Genomic DNA, 22,017 nt, shown 5'->3' with positions numbered 1-22,017 from the left:
AAATACAAAGAGCAAAACCACCCAACAGCGAGAGTTTCGTTCAATAAGCCAAAATTAAGTAAACCATACAAACTTGAAATTGAGTCAATACGACTCAACTGTAGAGTAAATATAACTTACCATTGAGTAGATATAACTAATCCTTGCCTTACGGAAACTACTTAGAGCCACTTTACCAAAAAATAGGTTATTGAACGGAACCCCCAAATTGGGTGGAATGTACTTAAAATTAGGTTGTTTTGCTGTTCCGTGTAGAATGTATTGGAAATTACTGGAATATGCTGCAATAATCACACGGAAAATAAAAACTACCTATTATTTGACTTCTTTTTACTTAATTTTGAGTACTTCCTTTCATTCGCTCCTTCAATTGTTGTCAAAATACAAAGAGCAAAACCACCCAACAGCGAGAGTTTCGCACAATAAGCTAAAATTAAGTAAACCGTATTAACCCCCAAATTGGGTGGAATGTACTTAAAATTAGGTTGATTTGCGGTTCCGTGTAGAAGAAAAAGTAAACAAAAAGAAATTGTTATTCGCACTTTTTTAATGTTCATCGAGAAAAAAACTTTCAATTATCTGTGAATTCATGTGTTTTTGTAAGTGTCACCCTCGCTTTTCCATGTCATCTAACAAGGCGATACTTCAAATTGCTAGAAAGAAAGAGCGAAACTGGTTTCACTACTGGAAATAATAAATGAGACGAACGAATTACCCGCAGATTTTTCATAATCGCGGAAACCAGACAATTTCACAAAAATGCACGAGGTCGTAACTTCATTATTCACACAGGGCAGAAGTAAACAAATAAAAAAGGGCAATAACCAAGTCATGTATAGGGTTTTAGGGTTAGCATCTTTTTTCCAGATCAATCCCAACAAAAAAGATATAAAATAAATTGTGAAATGCGATTTATTGCTTATTATAAGGGATCACATAAATAAATAATTTACAAAAGGGTTATCCATTGAAATACTAAATCAAATTCTGATATAACACAATTGCCTTTATGACTGATTAGGGATTGAAATATATCGGATTTTTGAAATCGATGTTGTCCTCTAGAATTTCCGCTGGAATGAAAGATAACTGATGTAAAGAAATGCATTCTTCCAATCATATCTATACCTCTATTTCTGGCAAAATTTATGTTTGCTATTAAATTTTCGATGTAATCCTGACTAATTCGCTCAGTGATATTGATCGGTGAGAAGAAATCGTAATGCCTTCTGCTTCTTCTGGTATTTCGTTTAGCCCTCAAGTGCGCTAAACTGTTATATGATTCGTTGACAGGCGTGTCGTCATCTCCAAATCGCTACACGCATTTAATACATTATAATTAAAAGAATTTTAACAATTATTTTTTTGAGATTGGGCATAAAAATTAATCAATCTTACCAAACATTTGCCATTAATACAGTATCGATTCTGTTCGTCGTGGTTACATCGTGCTCCAAACGGAAAGTGTCCATGCTCTCCATTAACAAGGTAGAATCGGTGTCGAATAAAACTGTCCTGACAAGCAACCCGACAGCTACGATCAGGATCCTCGATACTAGACGCTATTTGCATACCAAGACCTGAAAGACCATGTACCTTTTGCTGATATCGCTTACAAAGCCTTGTTGCAAATTCGTATGTAGTTAAGACCTTGTCGCATGCCTGCAAAAATCACGTGTTAATATTTTGATTGAAGAAATTCACTACGTACAATTGTATTTGGAGAACACAGTTGAATATTCGTTCGAATGTTTGTTTTTGAGGAAACAATTTGGATGCCTTGTGCTTTCTCCATGCAGCTAAAATGGCACCCTGATCTAGCCTCCCATTTATTGTTACGGGGTCTAAGTTGCGATAATTGGTCAAATTTGTCTTGTAGAATCTGTCGACTACTCCATAAATCATAAGCAGCGTTTTTGTTAACGTTGGATTCTAAAAAGTTACTTCTGGCTGAAAAATCATGAACTACGTAATAATATTATTACTACTATCCCTATTAAATTAATTGAATATAGTTTGATTTACCTGAGTTCTGTGTTACAGTATTTTGTTCTCGGTTTGTGGTATACGATTCTTTTAGCAATTTCAAACTTTTATAATCTCTTCCATTCTCTTGTTGTATATTATTAGCAAACCTTCCAGGAGGATTAACATTTTCAGAACAGAATATCGGATCAATTCGAAAAAAGTTCTCTATTGAGCTGTTGCAAGAGAATTTCTGTAAGAAAAAAAGCATTACATCAAAAGCTATCAATCTGTTTCGTTTTTTATTAGTTTAGATTCAATTCTAAATTAACTTTGCTCACTGATAAATATATATGATGAAAAGAAACATCTAGAATACATCAGTGTTGTTAATTTTTTATATGAAATGAATAACTTGTACAACTGTTTTTCGCTTCATATCGAAATTTGAATGATGAATAAATAATATCAGTTCTCTGATTTTCGAGCAAATTATAAGCGGCCATCCAAAAAGATGTTAATATCTACTAGATGTGACAAAAAGGCACCAATTAAAAGTTATAAAATAACAAATGGTAGAATTTACTCACATAATTCTGAAAAATCGGTTTGAATTAAGCCATGTTTTCACGAACCAATTATTGCACATCAGAGTGTAAATTCTGCTTGATTTCCTAACACGGCCGACGATTTTGTGTTTCGCTTCGCACTTCGAAATTTATTTTAATATTCATCGCAACTGTTTTAGTTTGCAATGATTTATCGAATGCATTCATTTAAAGTTATATGACTTGCTTCAGTTTCCGACTGCGTCAGTGTTATTTGCAAAAAAAAAATCTTAACCGTCTGACAGCAGTGCCAAGCTCGATAGGCATTGAATCATATCTGCAAAACCTTGGTATTACATTCCTGTAGTGGAATTTGACCTTCTGTTTCAACAGACTTCGCAGCCTATTCAGTGTGTACAGAACCAATACATGGCTGGTGCTACGATTCTACTGACACTATACGAATCCTTCTAAGTCGGGGCTCGAGCATACGACAATCATATCTGGCTGGTCGTAATACTTATGTTTGAGAAAATAAGTGACTGTGATACATCACCGTTCATCGCAATTTCGAGAGCACCTCAAGGAAGCTATCTGGGGCCGTTAATATTCTTATTAAATTTGTACGACTTAAATTTTTAGTTCAAAACCCTAGCACCAAGTCTATTCTTGTATTGTATTTTTCAACTCTTTCCATAACTATTGCGCGATTGAAAAAGCGCACTTCGCTTGTATGATGTGAAACAAATTTCTAAATTGGAAAATAATTTCAGTTATAACTAGGGAACTTTTCGAACATTATGAAATTGTTCTTAGTTTTTGAGGTGGATACGTTCGAAAAATATCGAACACGTGAACGAAGAACTTAACCATTGTTCGCCTTAATTTTTATTAAACGATATTATATCACAGAGAACAGACATCCATTTAGAGATCAATGCGTGTAAGATATTTAACGGTTGTTTTGCGAAGTGACTACCAAGTAGCAATTCGCCTGAAGAGGCGCTTAGAGCAGCAATTGTTTATGGGCTCTTGCGTTCGAGTTTGCATACAATGGTAATTCATGCGTGCAAAATCGTACACAACGGCGACTTTACACCGGACCGCCACCGGGCGCACACATACAGATGTTGACACCACCAATGCAATAATATATGCTATTCATCCCTCCTGCTCTTATTAGAACAATTAGTTTTCATAAATATATTCAGAAAATGCATATATGTTTAGCAACATTTTCAACGGATTGATTCTTGACAAAATTAATTCGACTAATCCAACCTCTAAAACTAATTAACTCCACTAACCATTACCATCCAACATAACCGCTGATATTATTCTAGTTTTGTATTCGAAAGATATATACAGATATGTGAATTGTTACCTGGCATCGACCGCTAATGCAATAGTAGTTGTCGTCAATATCAGCATTCTGAATTTTACACGTTGTTCCATCGGGAAAAATCCAACTTTTGGTTTTTGCTTTACCAGATTTAGATTCACAGAATACCTTGCAAGCGTCTTCTGGGTCTACAGTTACTTTTTGTATTCCCAAACCCATAATATCTGAATCAAATTCCTTAGCTCTATCGCAAATTTGATTGGCGAATTCTAAAATTGTTGTTCGAGCTATGTTGTAACACTGGAACATGGATAGATAATAACGATTATAAATATTAAACGGTTAAATTTTTACCTGTTTTGCAACACATGTTTCATATTTCTTATTCCATCCCATACAACTTCTCCTAAAAAATATTGAGGAAATAACTTTGTTATAAATAAAAATACATGAAATATATCAGCATTAGAGACCGCCCAAGTGTTGCTACTTCGTTATTGATTAGGACCGGTTGAGGTTGCAAAATGTTCTGTTATTTTAATATTGTGGAATATGGGTTGATCCCTGTATGTTGATGAATACCGACACCGGCCACCTGCGACTACTTGGGAAGCGCAGAATTGTTAGTGTAATGCATGTTGTTACTAGAAACCGAAATATTTTCTGCGCTCCCACGTGCATCACAAGTAGGGTTAGTTTGTTGAAATGTGTTAAAGTAACATTATCATGTGTGGGTTATCGGCTACCGAGAATGCTTTTGAGTTTATTCCTCTTAAGTTTTTAAATTATACTGCTCGTTGAAAATTCGGTAGACAGAGCTTCTATTTTCTGAAATTCGCAAATCTATGGACAACTGGCTTAGTTATATATTTAGTGCTTTGTTTTCGCGATAAGCATATGTAATATTCGATTACTTGAATTACTGCTTTCATTGAATCATTCAAAACGATTTCCAGATGTACTGCCTGTAGAGTCATAAGTAATATGATGAGATGCAATATCCACTGACTACACCCCTGACCATGATGTAAGTATTGGTGACACACTCCGAACAACCGTTGCAACATGTTGCCATGGGATCATTAGTGGGAGTATATCGAAGCTGAGTGGACGCACTGAAGCGACGCGGGAGTAAACGCTACAAATTGGCGCAGTCGGTACGATAAAATGGTAAGTCAATTGTTTCTTTGGTTTGTGGATTTAGGAGTTGACGAAACTCTACATTACAACTGGATTATTGGAAAAAAAAGCCAGACCAGTGAAATCTGAAGGGTATAGTGAGACCGGGCAGAAAAGTCCGCAGCACAAAAGATTTTATCAGTCCAAAACAAAAAGAAGATTCAAAGGTATTCATGAAAAAAAAAGATTATGCGAAAACATAGTTACTAGACCAGCAAAATGCTGAAGAGCAAATGGTTGTGCGAGTCCGGTTTTGTCCGCAGCGCTTTGTGATGCACAAGTTCTTGGCTAGTCCAGCACGACGCTGAAGAGCATCGATTAATCGAACAAAATCGATTTCGCAGACAAATTTTCATTGGACATAAAGAGAATGAAAGATTACCACAAGATCCCCCACATGTGTGCGTGTAGGACAATGTGAAAATAGAAACGATCAAAATAAACTAGGTGGTCGTGCCTTATTCGTTGAGAAGGTGTGAAGTGAAAGTGAGAGACGTAGACGTTTGACACTGTTTAAAGCGACCAGAAAAAAAATAAAACACTGTGAAAGAAACAAAATTGTTTACCTTGATTTGTGTTACTAATGACATGCAGATAAATTGGAAAAAAGCACACAACTTAATTGATAAATTGCTGTAAGAATTTGTAAAGAACAAAAAAAAAAGAATATTTGTTTATACCTTATAACTACTAGTTAAGCGATTTCTATTTTGGTTCTTTTGTTATTACAGATGAATTTCGGAGACAATTTAAAATGCCCATTAGAGCCTTTTAATGATTGTGTGGGTAGTCAGGATTTTCGAAGAGAGTGGGAGGAGTGGCATCGGGCATTCGAGCTATTTTTAGAATTACGAAATTTGGAGAGTCAACACGACAAATTGGTACTACTATTGACTGCAGGTGGTCGCGGTTTGCAACGTATTTATTATAATCTCGGTCTAGCACCAGATGAAATTTATCCTGAACCAGTTAAAATACCGTATTGCCCCCAAGAGGTACCCGAATACGACAATGCAGTGAAGAGACTGAGAAAGTTTTTTATCGGAAAACGTAATGATCGTATTGAACTGGAAGTCTTCCGTTCATTAAAACAGGGATGTGACGAAACATTTAATAATTTTCTACTACGGCTTCGGACACAAGCAGCGCGATGTGATTTCAGAGACCGAGAAGAGAAAGAGATCCTCCAGCAAGTCACAATGGGAGCCTGCGACGAACGAGTGCGGGACAAAGGTCTAGAGAGTGTGATGGACCTTGATGAGATAACTAGCTACGCTGTTAACCGAGAGATACTGTCCAAGCAGAAGGAAAAATCGAAAGCTTTCACCGGAGAGGCGACCCCTAGTTCTGTAGCAGCTGTTAAGCAAGAGTGGATCCCAAGATCACGAATGAATGGAAAATTTTATAACTATGAAATTAACAGGGGAAAATGGTCAGCTCGTGGAAATGTCGAGTGTGGTCGCTGTGGTGCACATAGGCATTCATCAGACTCGTTGAATTGCCCGGCGCGTAAGGCTCGGTGTAACCAGTGTCGTCGAATTGGACATTTTGCACGAAAATGTAATAAACAACAAAGCAGCTCGAGAAACCGTACTTGGAAACGAACGACAGATGAAGCCAACTTGTTGCGACAAGATGAAGGTTTGGTTGAAGAACTTCCCTGCAGATCAATTTCACAAAATGTTTCTCAGGTATAATTAAAACGGTTTCGAAGAGAAATTAAATATAGTAACAGCCTTAAACTGTATGAAAACCGAATTCGACAAATAAAGTAACCATGAATTATCTTCTTTCATTTTATTTAGAACTCGATGAAGTCCAATATTGATGGCATCGTTACGTGTTTCATAGATCAACATCCTGTGAGTTTTCTTGTTGATTCTGGTTCTTCCATTAACACAGTGACTACAGAAGTATGGGCAAAGCTAGAAAGTTGCGATTCGAAGCTCTTCAAGAAAAAAAATCCTGGGGACCGACGATTTACTGCATATGCTAGCCGTGATACATTGAAGGTGTTGGCGGTATTTCAGGCATGGATCTTTATTGACAATGCAAAGCCAAAGAGCTACGCTGAATTCTTTGTAATTGAAGGAGCCAATCGATGTTTGTTGAGTAAACGAACGGCGGAAGAGCTCAAAATTCTAAAAGTGGGACTGGATGTTCAAAACGTCGACACCACGTGGAATCCGTTCCCAAAATTTCCCAATATTTTGGTAAAATTATCGATTGATAAAAGCGTTCCTCCCCGAAAGATTTCTTACATTCGAGTGCCGGAACCCATGGTTCAAAAGGTTGAAGAAAAGATCGAAGAAATGCTCCACATGGATATAATTGAGCCCGTCGAGGGTGTTTCGGAATGGATTTCACCGATGGTCGTTGTTCCAAAAGGGAAAAATAGTGTTCGCTTATGCATTAACATGAAGTATCCAAACGAAGCAATTCAACGTGAGCACTTTCCCTTACCAATGATTGAAACCTTACTAAATAAATTGAAGGGGTCTAAATATTTCTCCCGTTTGGACATAACTTCAGCATATTATCACGTGGAACTTCATCCCGATTCGCGAGCTATTACTACTTTTATGAGCTGCCGAGGATTAATGCGTTTCAAAAGACTTATGTTCGGGATCAATTGCGCTCCTGAAATATTCCAGCGCATAATGACGAATATGCTTATCGGGATTGAAGGTGTCATTATTTATATTGACGATATTATTATATTTGGACGAACGCAGGAAGAACATAATTCTAGATTGGAAGAAGTGTTAGCAGTTTTAAAGGAGAATAATGCATCGTTGAACAAAAACAAATGCGTTTATGGAGTACCGGAAATGGAAGTTTTTGGATTCAAAGTTAGTGCAGTTGGGATTAGTCCATCATCAGAAAAAACATCTGCAATTAAGAATTTCACAGTACCAAAATCTAAAGAGGAAGTTAGAAGCTTTCTAGGACTCATCAATTTTGTCGGACATTTTGTGCCTAACTTGTCGACCAGAACGGAACCATTGCGCCAATTCATTCGAGGCACCGTTGATGTTTTTGGGCAAGAACAATTACGTGCTTTTAATGATTTGAGAAATGAGCTCTCTAAAAATGTGAAAACATTAGGGTTTTATGATCCCAAAGACGTCACTGAATTGTACGTTGATGCCTCACCTGTAGGACTAGGTGCGGTTCTGGTACAGAAGGATTCACATAACATTTCTAGAGTCATTAGTTATGCGTCGAAAGGGTTATCAGATACCGAACGTATCTATCCTCAAACACAACGAGAGGCTTTGGCCGTTGTATGGGCGGTGGAAAAATATTATCTCTATCTGTTCGGGATTAAATTTACAATTTTCTCCGACCATAAAGCCCTGGAGTACATTTTCAATGGTAAGCACAGAGAAGGCAAGCGAGCGTGTTCGAGAGCGGAAGCATGGGCTTTACGTTTGCAGCCGTATGATTTCGAGTTAAAATATATTCCTGGTTCATCAAATATAGCAGACATCTTATCTCGTCTTTGCACTAGAAATGACCCGTCTTTCGACGAAGACTCTGAAAATTTTCTTTTCGCAATCGGAGAGGATTCGTTAGCAATTACACTGGAAGAAATAAAAATTGAAACATCACATGACGATACCTTGCCTGCAGTAATCACGGCTCTAGAAACTCACGACTGGCCAAGCGAACTTTTTCGCTATCAGGCTTTTGCTAATGAATTGGGAGTTATTGATAGCATTTTAGTCCGTAATGACAGAATTGTACTTCCTCAGAAGCTACGATCTCGAGCTTTGGATATAGCACATCGAGGTCATCCGGGGATTGTTTCGATGCGCCGAATTCTCAGGGAAAGAGTTTGGTGGCCATGCATGGACCGCGATATAACTGATAGGGTTCAAGAATGTAAAGGCTGTGCTGCTGTAAGTCGGCAATTTCCCCTGAGCCAATGCTCAGGAAAGCAATGCCTAATAGGGCGTGGCAGGAGCTTGCTATCGATTTCTTTTCCGCAAAAGAATGTGCGACGTTCCTCGTCGTAGTGGATTATTTTAGTCGGTATTTAAAGGTAATTGAAATGAAGACCACTACAGCCGCAAAAACTATCGAAGCCCTGGAAGGGATTTTCACTGAGTTTGCTTATCCAGAGACTCTACGCTGCGATAACGGACCGCCATTCTCGAGTGATGAGTTTTCAAAGTATTGTCGAAATAAAAATGTTAAATTATTAAATACAATCCCATACTGGCCACAGATGAATGGTCTAGTTGAGAGACAAAACCAAGGCATTTTGAGAGCCTTGCGTATCGCGAAAGTTATGAAAAAAGATTGGCGTAAAGCAATTGCTGAATACGTGTATTGCTACAATACTACTCCACACTCTGTTACAGAGAAGGCTCCATTGGAGCTTTTAATGGGTAGGCCAGTAAAGGATTTGCTCCCTTGTCGCAAAACGGAACCAGAGTTGCGCTACGAAAGCGTCCGGGATAACGATGCGATTAAAAAGATGGTAGGCAAAATACACGCAGACAAAAGAAGACACGCCAGGCATTCTGAGATATCCGTAGGAGATACGGTAATGATAAAGAACTACGAAATTGGTAAGCTGGAGCCAAATTTTCGTCTAGAGCGTTTCAAGGTGGTAGAAAAAAACGGAAGCGACACGATTGTCATAAATGATGAAGGGATCAAATATCGACGTCCAATCAGTCATCTTAGAAAATGGCCATCACAGAAAGCGATACTACACAACGAAACGGATATAGAAAATCAAACTAACGAAAAGAAATTGGAAACGAAGGTAAATAAGCGGAAATCTTCGAATCATCTACATATAGAACCAAAACGTTCTACCAGGTCCAGAACGAACCCTACGCGTTACAGTCCTTGAATAGAGATTGAATTATACTATTGGATTTCTGTTTTCTTCACAAATAAAACGTATAATAATAATAACTTTGATTTTTATTTTGTTTTTTTTTTCGTGAAGGAGAAGAATGTAGAGTCATAAGTAATATGATGAGATGCAATATCCACTGACTACACCCCTGACCATGATGTAAGTATTGGTGACACACTCCGAACAACCGTTGCAACATGTTGCCATGGGATCATTAGTGGGAGTATATCGAAGCTGAGTGGACGCACTGAAGCGACGCGGGAGTAAACGCTACACTGCCTAACGAACTATAAATGGTAAAATATAAAATTATTGGTCATTTCAGTTTAAGTTATTTGGGTGCGAATCGCTAATGGATAGTATGTCATAGGGCTGCCCTCCAATCAACATCTTCGCGAAAATATGCAACACAACGTGACCACTACCAAGATTATGATTAGATCTACTCAAACTAAATAATACGTATATACCCGCAGTATGGTCATATGAACTCATAAATACAGTCTGTGTAATATGTAGTAGTGTTGGGCAAGATGCGCCAGCGCGTGATTGGGTGGCAGCCAATCAGTGATAGAATGTGCGTATTGAAGATCAAGGGCCGTTTCTTCAATTACAGCATCATCAACGTGCACTGCCCACATGAGACGAGACCCGATGACGAGAAGGAAGCATTCTACGCGCAGCTGGAACGAACCTACGACAGCTGTCCACGGCGGGATGTGAAACTCGTCATCGGCGACATGAATGCTCAGGTAGGCCGGGAGGCAATGTACAGGCCCGTGATCGGGCTGGAGAGCCTGCACGCGGTAACAAACGATAACGGTCAACGATGCGTAAACTTTGCAGCCTCCCGAGGAACGGTAGTTCGAAGCACCTTCTTCCCCGCAAATATATCCACAAAGCCACCTGGAGATCACCTGATCAACATACGGAAAATCAAATCGACCACGTTCTCATCGACGGGCGATTCTTCTCCGATGTCATCAATGTCCGCACTTACCGCAGTGCCAATACTGATTCTGACCACTACCTTGTCGCGGTTTGTATGCGCTCAAAACTATCGACGGTGCACAATACTCGTCGCACTGGAACGCCGAGACTCAATCTCGAGCAGCTACGTAGCATTCGTACTGCAGAGGAATACGCGCAACAACTGGAGCTAGTGCTACCAACGGAAGAGCAGCTTGGCGCGGCGACTCTTGAAGACGGCTGGAGGAATATAAGGTCCGCCGTGAGTAGCACTGCTGCAACCGTTCTAGGTATGAGGTTATCGAATCGAGGAAATGACTGGTTTGACGGCGAATGTCAGCAGTTGGTCGAAGAGAAGAATGCAGCAAGGGCGAGAATGCTGCAACACCGAACTAGAGCGAACGAGGAACGATACAGACAGGCACGGAACAGACAGAACACGGTTTTCCGGAAGAAAAAGCGCCACCAGGAAGACCAAGTTCGCGAAGCGACGGAACAGCTGTACCGCGCAAATGACACACGGAAGTTCTATGAGAAGGTGAACCGCTCACGTAGAGGCTACAGGCCACAGGCCGAAATGTGCAGAGATACCAGTGGTAACCTTCTCACGAACAAACGTGAGGTGATCGACAGGTGGAAGCAGTACTATGACGAGCATCTGAATGGCGAAGCACAAGATACAGAGAACGGTACAGGAATCAATCTGGGTGCACGCTCAGCCGACGACAGATTCCCAGCCCCTGATCTGTCGGAGATAATAGAGGAGATCGGCAAGCTGAGAAACAACCAAGCCGCGGGCAATGACCAGTTACCAGGCGAGCTGCTCCAACATGGAGGAGAGGAACTGGCTAGAGCGCAGCACTGGATGATTTCTAGGATTTGGGAGGAGGATTCTACCGCAGGAATGGATGGATGGAGTGGTATGTCCCGTCTACAAAAAGGGCGAAAAGCTAGACTGTTGCAACTACCGCGCAATCACATTGCTGAACGCCGCCTACAAGGTACTCTCCCAAATCCTTTGCCGTCGTCTATCACCAATAGCTAAGGAATTCGTAGGGCCGTACCAAGCGGGATTTATTGAAGCCCGCGCCACTACGGATCACATATTCGCGATAAGACAAGTACTCCAGAAGTGTCGTGAATACAACGTACCGATCGATCGAGAACAGCTATGGCAGATAATGCACGAATACGGTTTCCCGGATAAACTGACGCGATTGGTCAAAGCAACGATGGATAGAGTGATGTACTACGTCCGAGTATCAGGGACGCTCTCGAGTCCCTTCGAATCTCGGAGAGGGCTACGTCAAGGTGATGGACTTTCTTGTATCTTGTTCAATATTGCCCTGGAAGGTGTGATTCGAAGAGCGAGGATCGACACGAGCGGCACGATCTTCCGAAAGTCCGTACAACTTTTTGGTTTCGCTGACGATATTGATATTGTAACACGTAACCTTGAGAAGATGATGGAAACCTACATCGGACTGAAAGCTGAAGCTAGGCGTATCGGACTGGCCATAAATGAGTCGAAAACAAAATACATGAGAGGAAGAGGCTCTAGAGAAGAAACACTTTGCCTCCCACCACGAATATTGATATGATCGCCGATGAGGAGGGGGACGGGTGTAACGTGATGGGATAGTCGATGCCTTTCACGCAGCCGGCCGGGTTCGATTCCCAACCCCGCACATAGGGTCAGAAAGATTTTCTGGTCCGAAGAGGCGAATGACTTAAGATGTTGAAGCCTCTATAATTGAAATAAAAAAAAATGATCGCCGATAATGACACCAGCAGAGAAATTCATAGACGTATTTTGGCAGGGAATCGTATGCTTGATACAGTAAAGGACACCCCAGGCCTATAGCTGTTAGGTAAAGTATGTAATATCATAAATCAAATAAACATAGATTTCCGAAAGGACGGTGACACTAACAGCACCTCTAGTGAGAAACGGGTGTACTTTTTCCATTAGCTACTGTGGTTTTGTTAAATGCGCAGGTAACTTTATGCATGCATTTTAGGAGCATTTACGCACCCATTCTCCACCAGACGGTGCTTTTGCTGTCACGGGTTGCTCAACAACATTAGTATTACACTGGGAAATATATGTTTATTTGATTTATGGTAATATGTAGTACGTTAGATACGGTTCATAATGACATCAGCATAACAAGTGTATGAAATAAGATTTTTAAACATAAACAAATCGCTGCAAAAGATAATAGAAAACGTAGACGAATCAAGCGAACCACCATCTAAATGAATCCAAAGACATCATATTAACATATTCAGCTCTCACATTTCCCTAACAAATCATTGGCAACATCCTCTCTTGCGAGCATGACGCCCTCAGGTGAGTTCGCATCGAATCTCTTAGAAGTAGGGGAGAGAAATGTCAAATTCGTGCGCGCCAAAATAGTAACCCTGCGTGCTCATACAATTGACATGATATGTTGAATGTGCTACCGTGCGATGGCGTTGCTGATCTGAAGATTGATTTCGCACCAAGCTGACAGGGTCTGATAAATCCCTAGTACAGAGTTGCGCAAAGGAGTCTGGCACATTTTGTTCTCCGGTTACACTGGAACTAAACAAGGGAAAGAGAAACCGAACGCGGAAATGGAAATTAGAAGAATAACAGATCGGCTGAAAAGTTCGTATCGTTTCTATGAGAGGGCGCCACTAGAATTAAATCCATACCATTTTCAGTTAGTACCAACCTTCAAAAGATACGTGTATAAATTTGACAGCTGTCTGATTATTAGTTTGTGAGATATTGCATTTTGAGTGAAGCTACTTTTGTTATTGTGGAAAAAATGGAATAAAAGGAATTTCGTGTGTTGATGAAACACTACTTTTTGATGAAAAAAAGTGCCGCCGATACCAAAAAATGGCTTGATGAGTGTTATCCAGACTCTGCACCGGGCGAAGCAACAATTCGTAAGTAGTTTGCAAAATTTTGTACTGGTCATATGAGCATCGAAGACGATGAACGAAGTGGACGTCCAAAAGAGGCTGTTACCGATGAAAACGTGAAAAAATCCACAAAATGATTTTCAATGACCGTAAAGTGAAGTTGATCGAGATAGCTGACACCCTAAAGATATCAAAGGAACGTGTTGGACATATTATTCACGAATATTTGGATATGAGAAAGCTTTGTGCAAAATGAGTGCCGCGTGAGCTCACAATCGATCAAAAACAACAACGAATTGATGATTCTTAGCAGTGTGAAATTGAACGAATTGGGCTTCGAATTGCTCCCTCATCCACCGTATTCTCCAGATTTGGCCCCCAGTGACTTTTTCCTGTTCTCAGACCTCAAGAGAATGCTCGCTGGTAAAAAATTTAGAAGCAATGAAGAGGTAATCGCTGAAACTGAGGCCTATTTTGAGGCAAAGGACAAATCTTACTACAAAAATGGTATCGAAAAGTTGGAAGATCGCTATATTCGCTGTATCGCCTCTGATGGCAATTATGTTGAATAATAAAAACGAGTTTTGGCAAAAAATGTGTGTTTCTATTAAACGATACGAACTTTTCAGCCGAACTGTTACAGGTGTATTTTCGTCTAAAAGTTTTTCATCATTTTTATTTATAACTCGTTTGTGAAGAACGAATAAAAATCACTTCGGTTTCTCCCTCCCTTGTTTGGTTCTAGTGTAACCAAAAAACAAAATGGATCTGGTTCTTTTGCGCAACCCTGTATAGTAAGTTAGCAATTTTAATTGTTGTATTAATTGTATTGTGCTTTATATAATATATATATATATATATATATATATATATATATATATATATATATATATATATATATATATATATATATATATATATATATATATATATATATATATATATATATATATATATATATATATATATATATATCCATAATACTTTGAACAAATTAGTATTTTATTCCTGGACTATTTCAGTCTGCAAATATTTGAACCTGTTATTCAAACACTAACATCTGACACTTGCAAACAATTACTAGAATACGTAAATAATCAAGATTAGTGAGTGATAGACTGCGTTATAATTTATGTGGGTGAAACAAGCGTATAGTGAAATTAAAAAAAATAGCATTTACTAATTCCCCTAAAAGCTCATCAGCGAAAATTGTGATTTGTAAATTACCTTTTATCACGACATACTCGGCTATACTGCCGCAAACCAACACTGCCTTCTTTAAGACGTCCTGATTCTCCATATAAACAGCCGGACTCGCATTCTGTTTTGTTACCCCATGGTTCCCAGGTGGGAACAGTATTTAGAAGCCGAGATGTATCCTGTTTCAAACTGGCAAACTTTAATCCTTCGAGAAAGGTTTTCTTGTCGATCGTTTTGAAAGCCGTGATATGTTTAGCACCAGACTGGATGGAAGGACTTAATGTTTTCAAAGAGCAAACACCACTGCGACACCACTAAAATTTTATGAATACATATATTTGAGTATTACACATTAAATGAGCAAATAAAACAAATTCTATTACCATGAGGGTTCCACAGACAGTCCCTTCTAAAGCAGGATGTGAAGTCCACGTGTATCTATCTCTCTGACAGTGCAAATCACGACAAATATCGGCAATATTTTGACTTTGAGAACGTATACTATCCTTTCCATATTTAAGCATACATTGCTGATCGGCATCAAACCGTTCCCCAGGCAGTCTTCCTTCGGCAGAATGATCCAAGCTTTGTCCGTAATGCCCTCTATCAAACAGACAAAGAGCTTGGTTCGTTCTAAAGTCAAAACCAACTTGAAACCAATTTATATTTTATAGTATTCTACCGGTACTTACTTCAGAAAGGTATTCAGGTAATTACGGCTACACGCAGACCATGTAATTTTTCCACTTCCAAGTGTTGGCGACATGATGTACAAACTTGGATCGCAATTATTCTCAGATGTATCGTGTCTCATTCCAAGACTAAAAAAAATTAAATAAACTCATGTCGTTCTTTGCAACGTCAGATTAAGATTCTAATTTATAGTTTAGTTTGAGATTTAAAAAAGTAATTCAGTAACCTCAATCTGATTAAGTTTTGACAAACAAAATTAATCATGAGATAAATGTTGCATGTGAGGATCTTTAAAACTAAATACTTACTTGTGACCAATTTCGTGTGAAACCACGAATACACTCTCGAAATGTTTACCCTCGTTGATTGTGCAACTAGAAGTCATCGTGCACATGCCAGCTACCGGGGCCAATCCGACTACTTGGTTGCTCACTTTACCGGATTTGCTCACAACGTAAAGGTCTAATCCAGTAAGAATAACTGCGTGATCGAAGTGCACAGGATCGGCATCCGAAACAGGATTTAATTTTCTTTGCCAATGGCAAAAACTGTTCAAGAAAATATCTATATCGCTTGATCTTCGGAGTTCTTTTGGGTCACTGTGCAAAATCTCTAGGCGTTTTAATATAAAATTTATGGGTCGTCCCAATGAAGGATGGTTATACAGAAGTTGGACCCCGTTGACCATTGCCAATACGAACCGAATTAAATGCACCTCGGTGTTTTTAGGAAAGTTCTTCGTCATATGCCTATACAAGTCTTTGTCAATGAAGATAGCAGTCTCAATATGAAGCACGTCCGGAATTTTAGCGGTGTTCGTGTGTCGCTTGTATCTATCGCGGTTTTCGTAACTTGTATAAAAGGGTTCTTGAGCAGCCATTTTTGGCTCGAATATCACATTATCGTCAGTCTGATTTCTATGAGCAAAAACATTCGTGGTCTGGTTCCTACTAATGAAGACATGGTAACCCGAACCGAATCGTTCTGGCAGTGGATGTATGATCATATTAGTTAAATTAGATCGAATTAGACCCCGAATACCGTTTTCACATAGATCAAAAGCTGCTTGATCGTTGCGGTAGAAGCAGTTTGCATATTTTTGTACGAGTTGCAACGAGTCATCCAATAGCTGAGTCGAGTTGTCATAGCTCTCAAGAAATGCAAAAGAATCATCTATTAATATTTTCGATTTTTCGAGCTTTACTGAAAAATTTTCAACTGTAAATAATAGATTGTTAGTACCAGTAATCTCTTGATCATATTTATTGCCTGGGAGATATTTCTTACCACTATTGTCGCTGATATTAAACTGAATGAGTTTCTCAGTTGATCTAACACTTCTTTTGCGCTGGTTCACTTTAACGATTTTGAAGTCATCTGAAAAGTCAAATTAAACGTTATAAATTAGTGAGAAATGGTTTGCACACAAAGAAAAAATTCCAAAATCTTCGGTGAACTTGAACTTTGTTAACCTTCTGACTATTTTAGGTCCTTGAGCTTAAAATGAGTTTTTAAAAAACGCAAACCACTAGTATTAACCAGTAGTATGGCATAGTTCACTTTTAAAACAATGGACACAAAAGACTGAGTTGAAAAACCATAATCGATTCCAAGGCTTTCAACCGCACCGGCGTACCGGTAAGTTAGTTGGTCTGTTAAATGATTAACATCCGGTGTGCTTTGTGGCCGGTGGATGGTGTTCACCGTAGTATTGTTTATGTGACAAATGCTCAGGCAGAGCACGCGGTAAATACTGAACGCAAACAAAACCAGAGCATAAATTGAAAGTGAATCGCGTAGTGAGACATAACAGGAGAAACAATAATTGTCAATTACACGAGGGTTTTGGCACGTGAAATTAGTCAATGGAATGGAAATATTTTCGATCATTGTGATGTTGTAAATCGTATTGAGCTATCCAATCATATGTTTTTCGATATACTATACTTACTCGTATATTCGCTTCCAAACAATAACAGTTTCTCATGATGCTCCAGAAATTTATGTAAATTCATTTCATCGATCTACAACGATAAGAAAAAAAAAATGCAAATGTGAAAGATTAGATCCCATTCACGAGACAAGCAATTAACAAACAATAAGGGCCCAAAACTGCGAAGAACACCATGCACAATTTCCCTTCGAGACGCTAATAACCGTTTTTTACCATAGAGGGCAAATCGCTTGTATTACTTCACGTTGGACTAGGTACAAAATTTATTTGTTGCACTTCCTAACCTCAATCTATCTATGCATTGTCCACACATAGTGGTTGCAACGATTGGATGCATCTTGAAAACCGTGTTGTGCTACCAGACGACCCTCCAACAAAGAGTGATAAGCCTAACGGTATATTTGAAACGATTTACGACAATGTTTTCCAACCAGACTGTGCTGTCATTGTATGCACATCTTTGCATACAATATCCATCTTTTACTCATGTTTGTTCAGGGTCAGCCAACTGTAAGATGGACTATCAATGTCATGTCAACATCATTCTAAATAATTTTCAGGTTTTATTCTGATACCTTTTAATACTAACTCATTAGAAAGACAATGATATTTATAAAACTCTTCTAATAGCCATAAATCAGTAGACACTTCTGCTTGGCAGAAATCAGGAACAATTTTCTCGTTCCTTAGATACCATGGAGTAGGAGTTGTTTCATTTGTATGTATTTAGTAAGAGCGACTAAAGCATGCTACCGTTAATATGAAAAACTAACACGAATTTCTTCTAAAGGGTAGACCCTGAACTACAGCAGGAACAAACTTCAAAATCAAAAACGAATATAAATTACCTTCATTTCACTTTTAGTGATATTTGAAAATCAAGTTGTATGATTTTTTTAGGTGTTCCTGATGCTACGCTGACCAGTGATCGAAAAAACAAAGGGCTAGTGACTGTTGTTTGAAGTTGCTATTATGGAAACTTGCCACTGAAGCTTACCACCAGTAGATACATGGAACAGCATGCATTGTTTTGGTTATACTACTGTGACAATGAAAATTTAAATATAGACCATTTTAATGCACTCTCAAAACTAGCTTGCACAGCTGTCATAGTCATTAGTTGCAAATAGCGAATCACGAATAAATTATGACTATGAACAACAACTGTCTGTTGTACCTACATGTGTTCGATGCAAGCAGACGTTTTCACTTTTTTTTATTTTCGCTAAAGGTTCACACGTGGTCAGTGAACTCCAATGGTAATCTTATTTAAAGCGTGTGACATATTTTTTATTCAAATCAAGCTTATACATCGTGACAATATCGCGAGTGGCAATAGAAAACACCATTCTATCTTCACATGAAAGCATGATTTAGTACCAGTTTGAGAAAATGATGTAGAACCGTGTCGAGCCACAATATCATTTCACTGATTATTTGTATTACGTATTACCATGTAATAGGAGAAACTATCTGCTTTGCTATCTTTGTTCAATAAATATCACAGTAACACTAGTTTATACGGTGTACAATACTTATGCTATTGCGATAAGAATATTCGAAGCGAATGTTCGAAGTATCCTTCAAACAAATGCTTGAAACTGAGATAGCAGACCCCATCCTGGTTTGAACAGTGAGTCGGAAATTGTATACAAACGGGTACTTCATTTCATTTTTGCTAGATAACTTGAAGAAAAATTAAAATTTCTCTAAATCTGTTACTCCGGAATATATATTCATGAGAATCGATGCTCCATTTCGAAGATTACTGGTGAATATCCGACGATTACACAGACTGGGTAAAGTTTTATTTTTAAAATTTTTCGTGGTTCAAAATAATAATCAAGAGTTCTCTATATAGTGAAAAATGTTGAACTAGAAATTCAATCAGTCAAGTAAGTATATGTGCAAACTGATTCTTCATAAATTGAATCAATCTTACTAGACAAACTATTCCCTGCTTGATTATTTTTTTTAAAATTTTCAGTGAGAAATGCATTCCAATACTAAATACAAATTAGATTAGATAATCATGAGTCTAGTATAAACGGTTGTTTTCAACTAAATCACTAAATATCACATATCAGTTGATTGTCAACTTCAGAGTTCAATTATATTACATGAAACAGACAACAAATTTAACAGAATTTGAATTTGAATAACATGACATGATTTAATCAGTTCTCAAGTTGCGAACCTAGATTATTTTGCTAGACTGTTAATTAACGAAAGAGGCGTAGGACCCTGAAGTGGTGCAACAGAAAATGGAAATGCTACAGAAGAATAGGTGTTTGAGCAACATTACTTCTCGCGCTCACTTTCAAACCATTAAGCCTCGCAAAGAGACTGTACTAAAGTAAAACTGCTTGAATTTAATCGTCCCATAACGAAAATCTTGCAACCATGACTGCTGAGCCAACATGGGTCTATTTTCATGCGATTACGTTATGAAATTTGGAAGATAAAGTAGACAGAAAACATCAGTACTTAATTATGATGGTCGCACAGATCTTCACGCGCCCTAAAGAATTTATTATCATGTGAAAATTGTGGTTCCATTCGCAATGTTTCGAATAATAAATAACTCGAATGGTTCTTTACGTCTCTTGATTTTAGATGACGATAAAGATCTGCATACATTAAACCATGTCAACAATTGGAGCAATGTTCATTCAAAGAAGAAGTGTCATGATATAGCCTATACTTCTCTTATTGGCATTTTCAGATCAAAATAGATGTTTTGAATCAAAGTACCCTATTCAACCAAAAAGCACAAATACTTAAAAAGATGAATCTGCTCTGCGATAGTGCACGACGGAAACGGCGGACAGTTCCTTCAAACATTCCCGGTTGGCAATATAGGTTCATAAGAGAACTTCAAAAAAGGCTGAACCAAATTGCAACAAGCTTAGGCTCATTTGAAAGGTACTCTTGGGTTGTGAATGTATTTTTTTTCCTCTCTGCTCAATGTTCTTAAATATGACTGAACAGATTTTAGCAACTTCGAGTTAGTTTGAATGCTACATTCTGGCTGTAAATCAAGTTCGAAGATCAAATGGGTGTCACTTCTGGTTTCAGAGTTATGATGGCATGAGTAACGTAACTAACAAAATGCATATCGTTTCTCTCCGCTCAATATTTGCCGAAAATGTCTAATCCAATTTCAACAAGCTTAGGCTCATTTAAAAGCTATTCTTGGGTTGTGAATCAAACACAAGAAAGATCAAAAGGCTGTCATTTCTGATTTCGAAGATATACAGGGTCCGCTATGTAACTTTTTTTCAAACATGCAATAAAACACAAACGGTTCATCAAAATTTATTTTTTCATATTAAAGTACAATTCCTTCATTCGGCTGGCCTTGCAGTACGCCATACGGTCGGTCCAGTTTTTTAGTACATTTTCGATTATATGCAGCTTTATTTCAGCTATGGCTGCACGAATGTTGTCCTTCAAGGCTTGAATTGTCTTTGGCTTGTCCACATAACACTTATCTTTAACAGCCCCCCAAAGATAATAGTCTAACGGCGTCAAATCACAGCTCCGAGGCGGCCAAACGACATCCGAATTTCGACTGATAATTCGATCTTCGAAGACTGTGCGCAGAAGATCGATCGTAGCGTTGGCTGTGTGGCACGGAGCGCCGTCTTGTTGGAACCAAATGGTGTCCAAGTCTTCCTCTTCAAGTAACGGGAAGAACCAATCGATAATCATGGCGCTGTAGCGCTCGCCATTGACCGTGGCGGCGGCTCCTGCCTCATTTTCGAAGATGGCCCAATGATGCCGCCAGACCAAAACCCGCATCAAACCGTCACTCTCTGAGGATGCATCGGCTTCTCCATGATAACGTGCAAGTTTTCCGTCCCCCAGATGCGACAATTTTGCTTATTAACATACCCGCCGAGAAGAAAATGTGCCTCATCCGAGAAGATGATTTTTTGGCAAAACTTTTCGTACACATTCTGCCACATTACTATAATTTTCAAAGTAAAACAGCACTTGTTTCTCCCTGATCCCCACGGTAGCGATCATCTACCTATCGTAATTTCAATCGCCTACGGATTAAGACCATCGGAGACAATCAATGTTTCGTATGACCTCACACGAAATATTGATTGGAAATGCTACACAAATTCGATATCTGAGAAACTAGAAACAACACAAGAACTTCCACCGGAGGAAGAGTACACGTTTTTGGCTGGCTTGATTCTCGACACCGCGACTCAAGCTCGGACGAAACCTGTACCCGGCGCGAAAACTAACATTCGTCCCCCCAACCCGTGGTGGGACAAAGAGTGATCAGAATTAAACGCGAAGAGGGCTTCATCATTTATCGAGTTTAGGAAAAACGGAACACCTGACAATTTTAGAA

General features: G+C 38.7%; 2 protein-coding genes across 4 annotated transcripts in view; one reads left to right on the top strand and one right to left on the bottom strand.

The window, feature by feature from the left end:
• Positions 1-824: 824 nt before the first annotated feature.
• Positions 825-22,017, bottom strand: part of LOC131436670 (A disintegrin and metalloproteinase with thrombospondin motifs 18) — a 33,969-nt gene continuing 12,776 nt past the window's right edge. For 2 of the 3 annotated variants that reach the window (XM_058605525.1, XM_058605524.1), the window contains 13 exons: positions 17,643-17,715; positions 16,979-17,068; positions 16,000-16,909; positions 15,691-15,819; positions 15,382-15,631; positions 15,026-15,312; positions 4,210-4,261; positions 3,898-4,155; positions 2,026-2,218; positions 1,712-1,965; positions 1,399-1,662; positions 1,129-1,315; positions 831-1,073 (listed from right to left, as the gene is read on the bottom strand). In XM_058605525.1, coding sequence (XP_058461508.1) covers positions 1,018-1,073; positions 1,129-1,315; positions 1,399-1,662; positions 1,712-1,965; positions 2,026-2,218; positions 3,898-4,155; positions 4,210-4,261; positions 15,026-15,312; positions 15,382-15,631; positions 15,691-15,819; positions 16,000-16,909; positions 16,979-17,068; positions 17,643-17,715 — 3,003 coding nt within the window. In that variant the 3' untranslated portion in view covers positions 831-1,017. Of the gene's footprint in view, positions 1,074-1,128; positions 1,316-1,398; positions 1,663-1,711; positions 1,966-2,025; positions 2,219-3,897; positions 4,156-4,209; positions 4,262-15,025; positions 15,313-15,381; positions 15,632-15,690; positions 15,820-15,999; positions 16,910-16,978; positions 17,069-17,642; positions 17,716-22,017 lie in introns of all 3 variants that reach the window. The other variant, XM_058605527.1, reaches the window with a different exon arrangement.
• Positions 4,274-7,180, top strand: LOC131436671 (uncharacterized). The gene is made up of 2 exons (XM_058605528.1): positions 4,274-5,025; positions 5,766-7,180. The coding sequence occupies exons 1-2, from the start codon at positions 5,023-5,025 to the stop codon at positions 6,729-6,731; spliced, it is 969 nt and encodes a 322-aa protein (XP_058461511.1). The 5' UTR covers positions 4,274-5,022; the 3' UTR covers positions 6,732-7,180.

Source organism: Malaya genurostris, chromosome 3 (assembly GCF_030247185.1).
Source record: "Malaya genurostris strain Urasoe2022 chromosome 3, Malgen_1.1, whole genome shotgun sequence".
Classification (NCBI taxonomy): Eukaryota; Metazoa; Arthropoda; class Insecta; order Diptera; family Culicidae; genus Malaya; species Malaya genurostris.
Note: the sequence above shows the minus strand (reverse complement) of the source record. Positions and strands in the feature narration are given on the sequence as shown.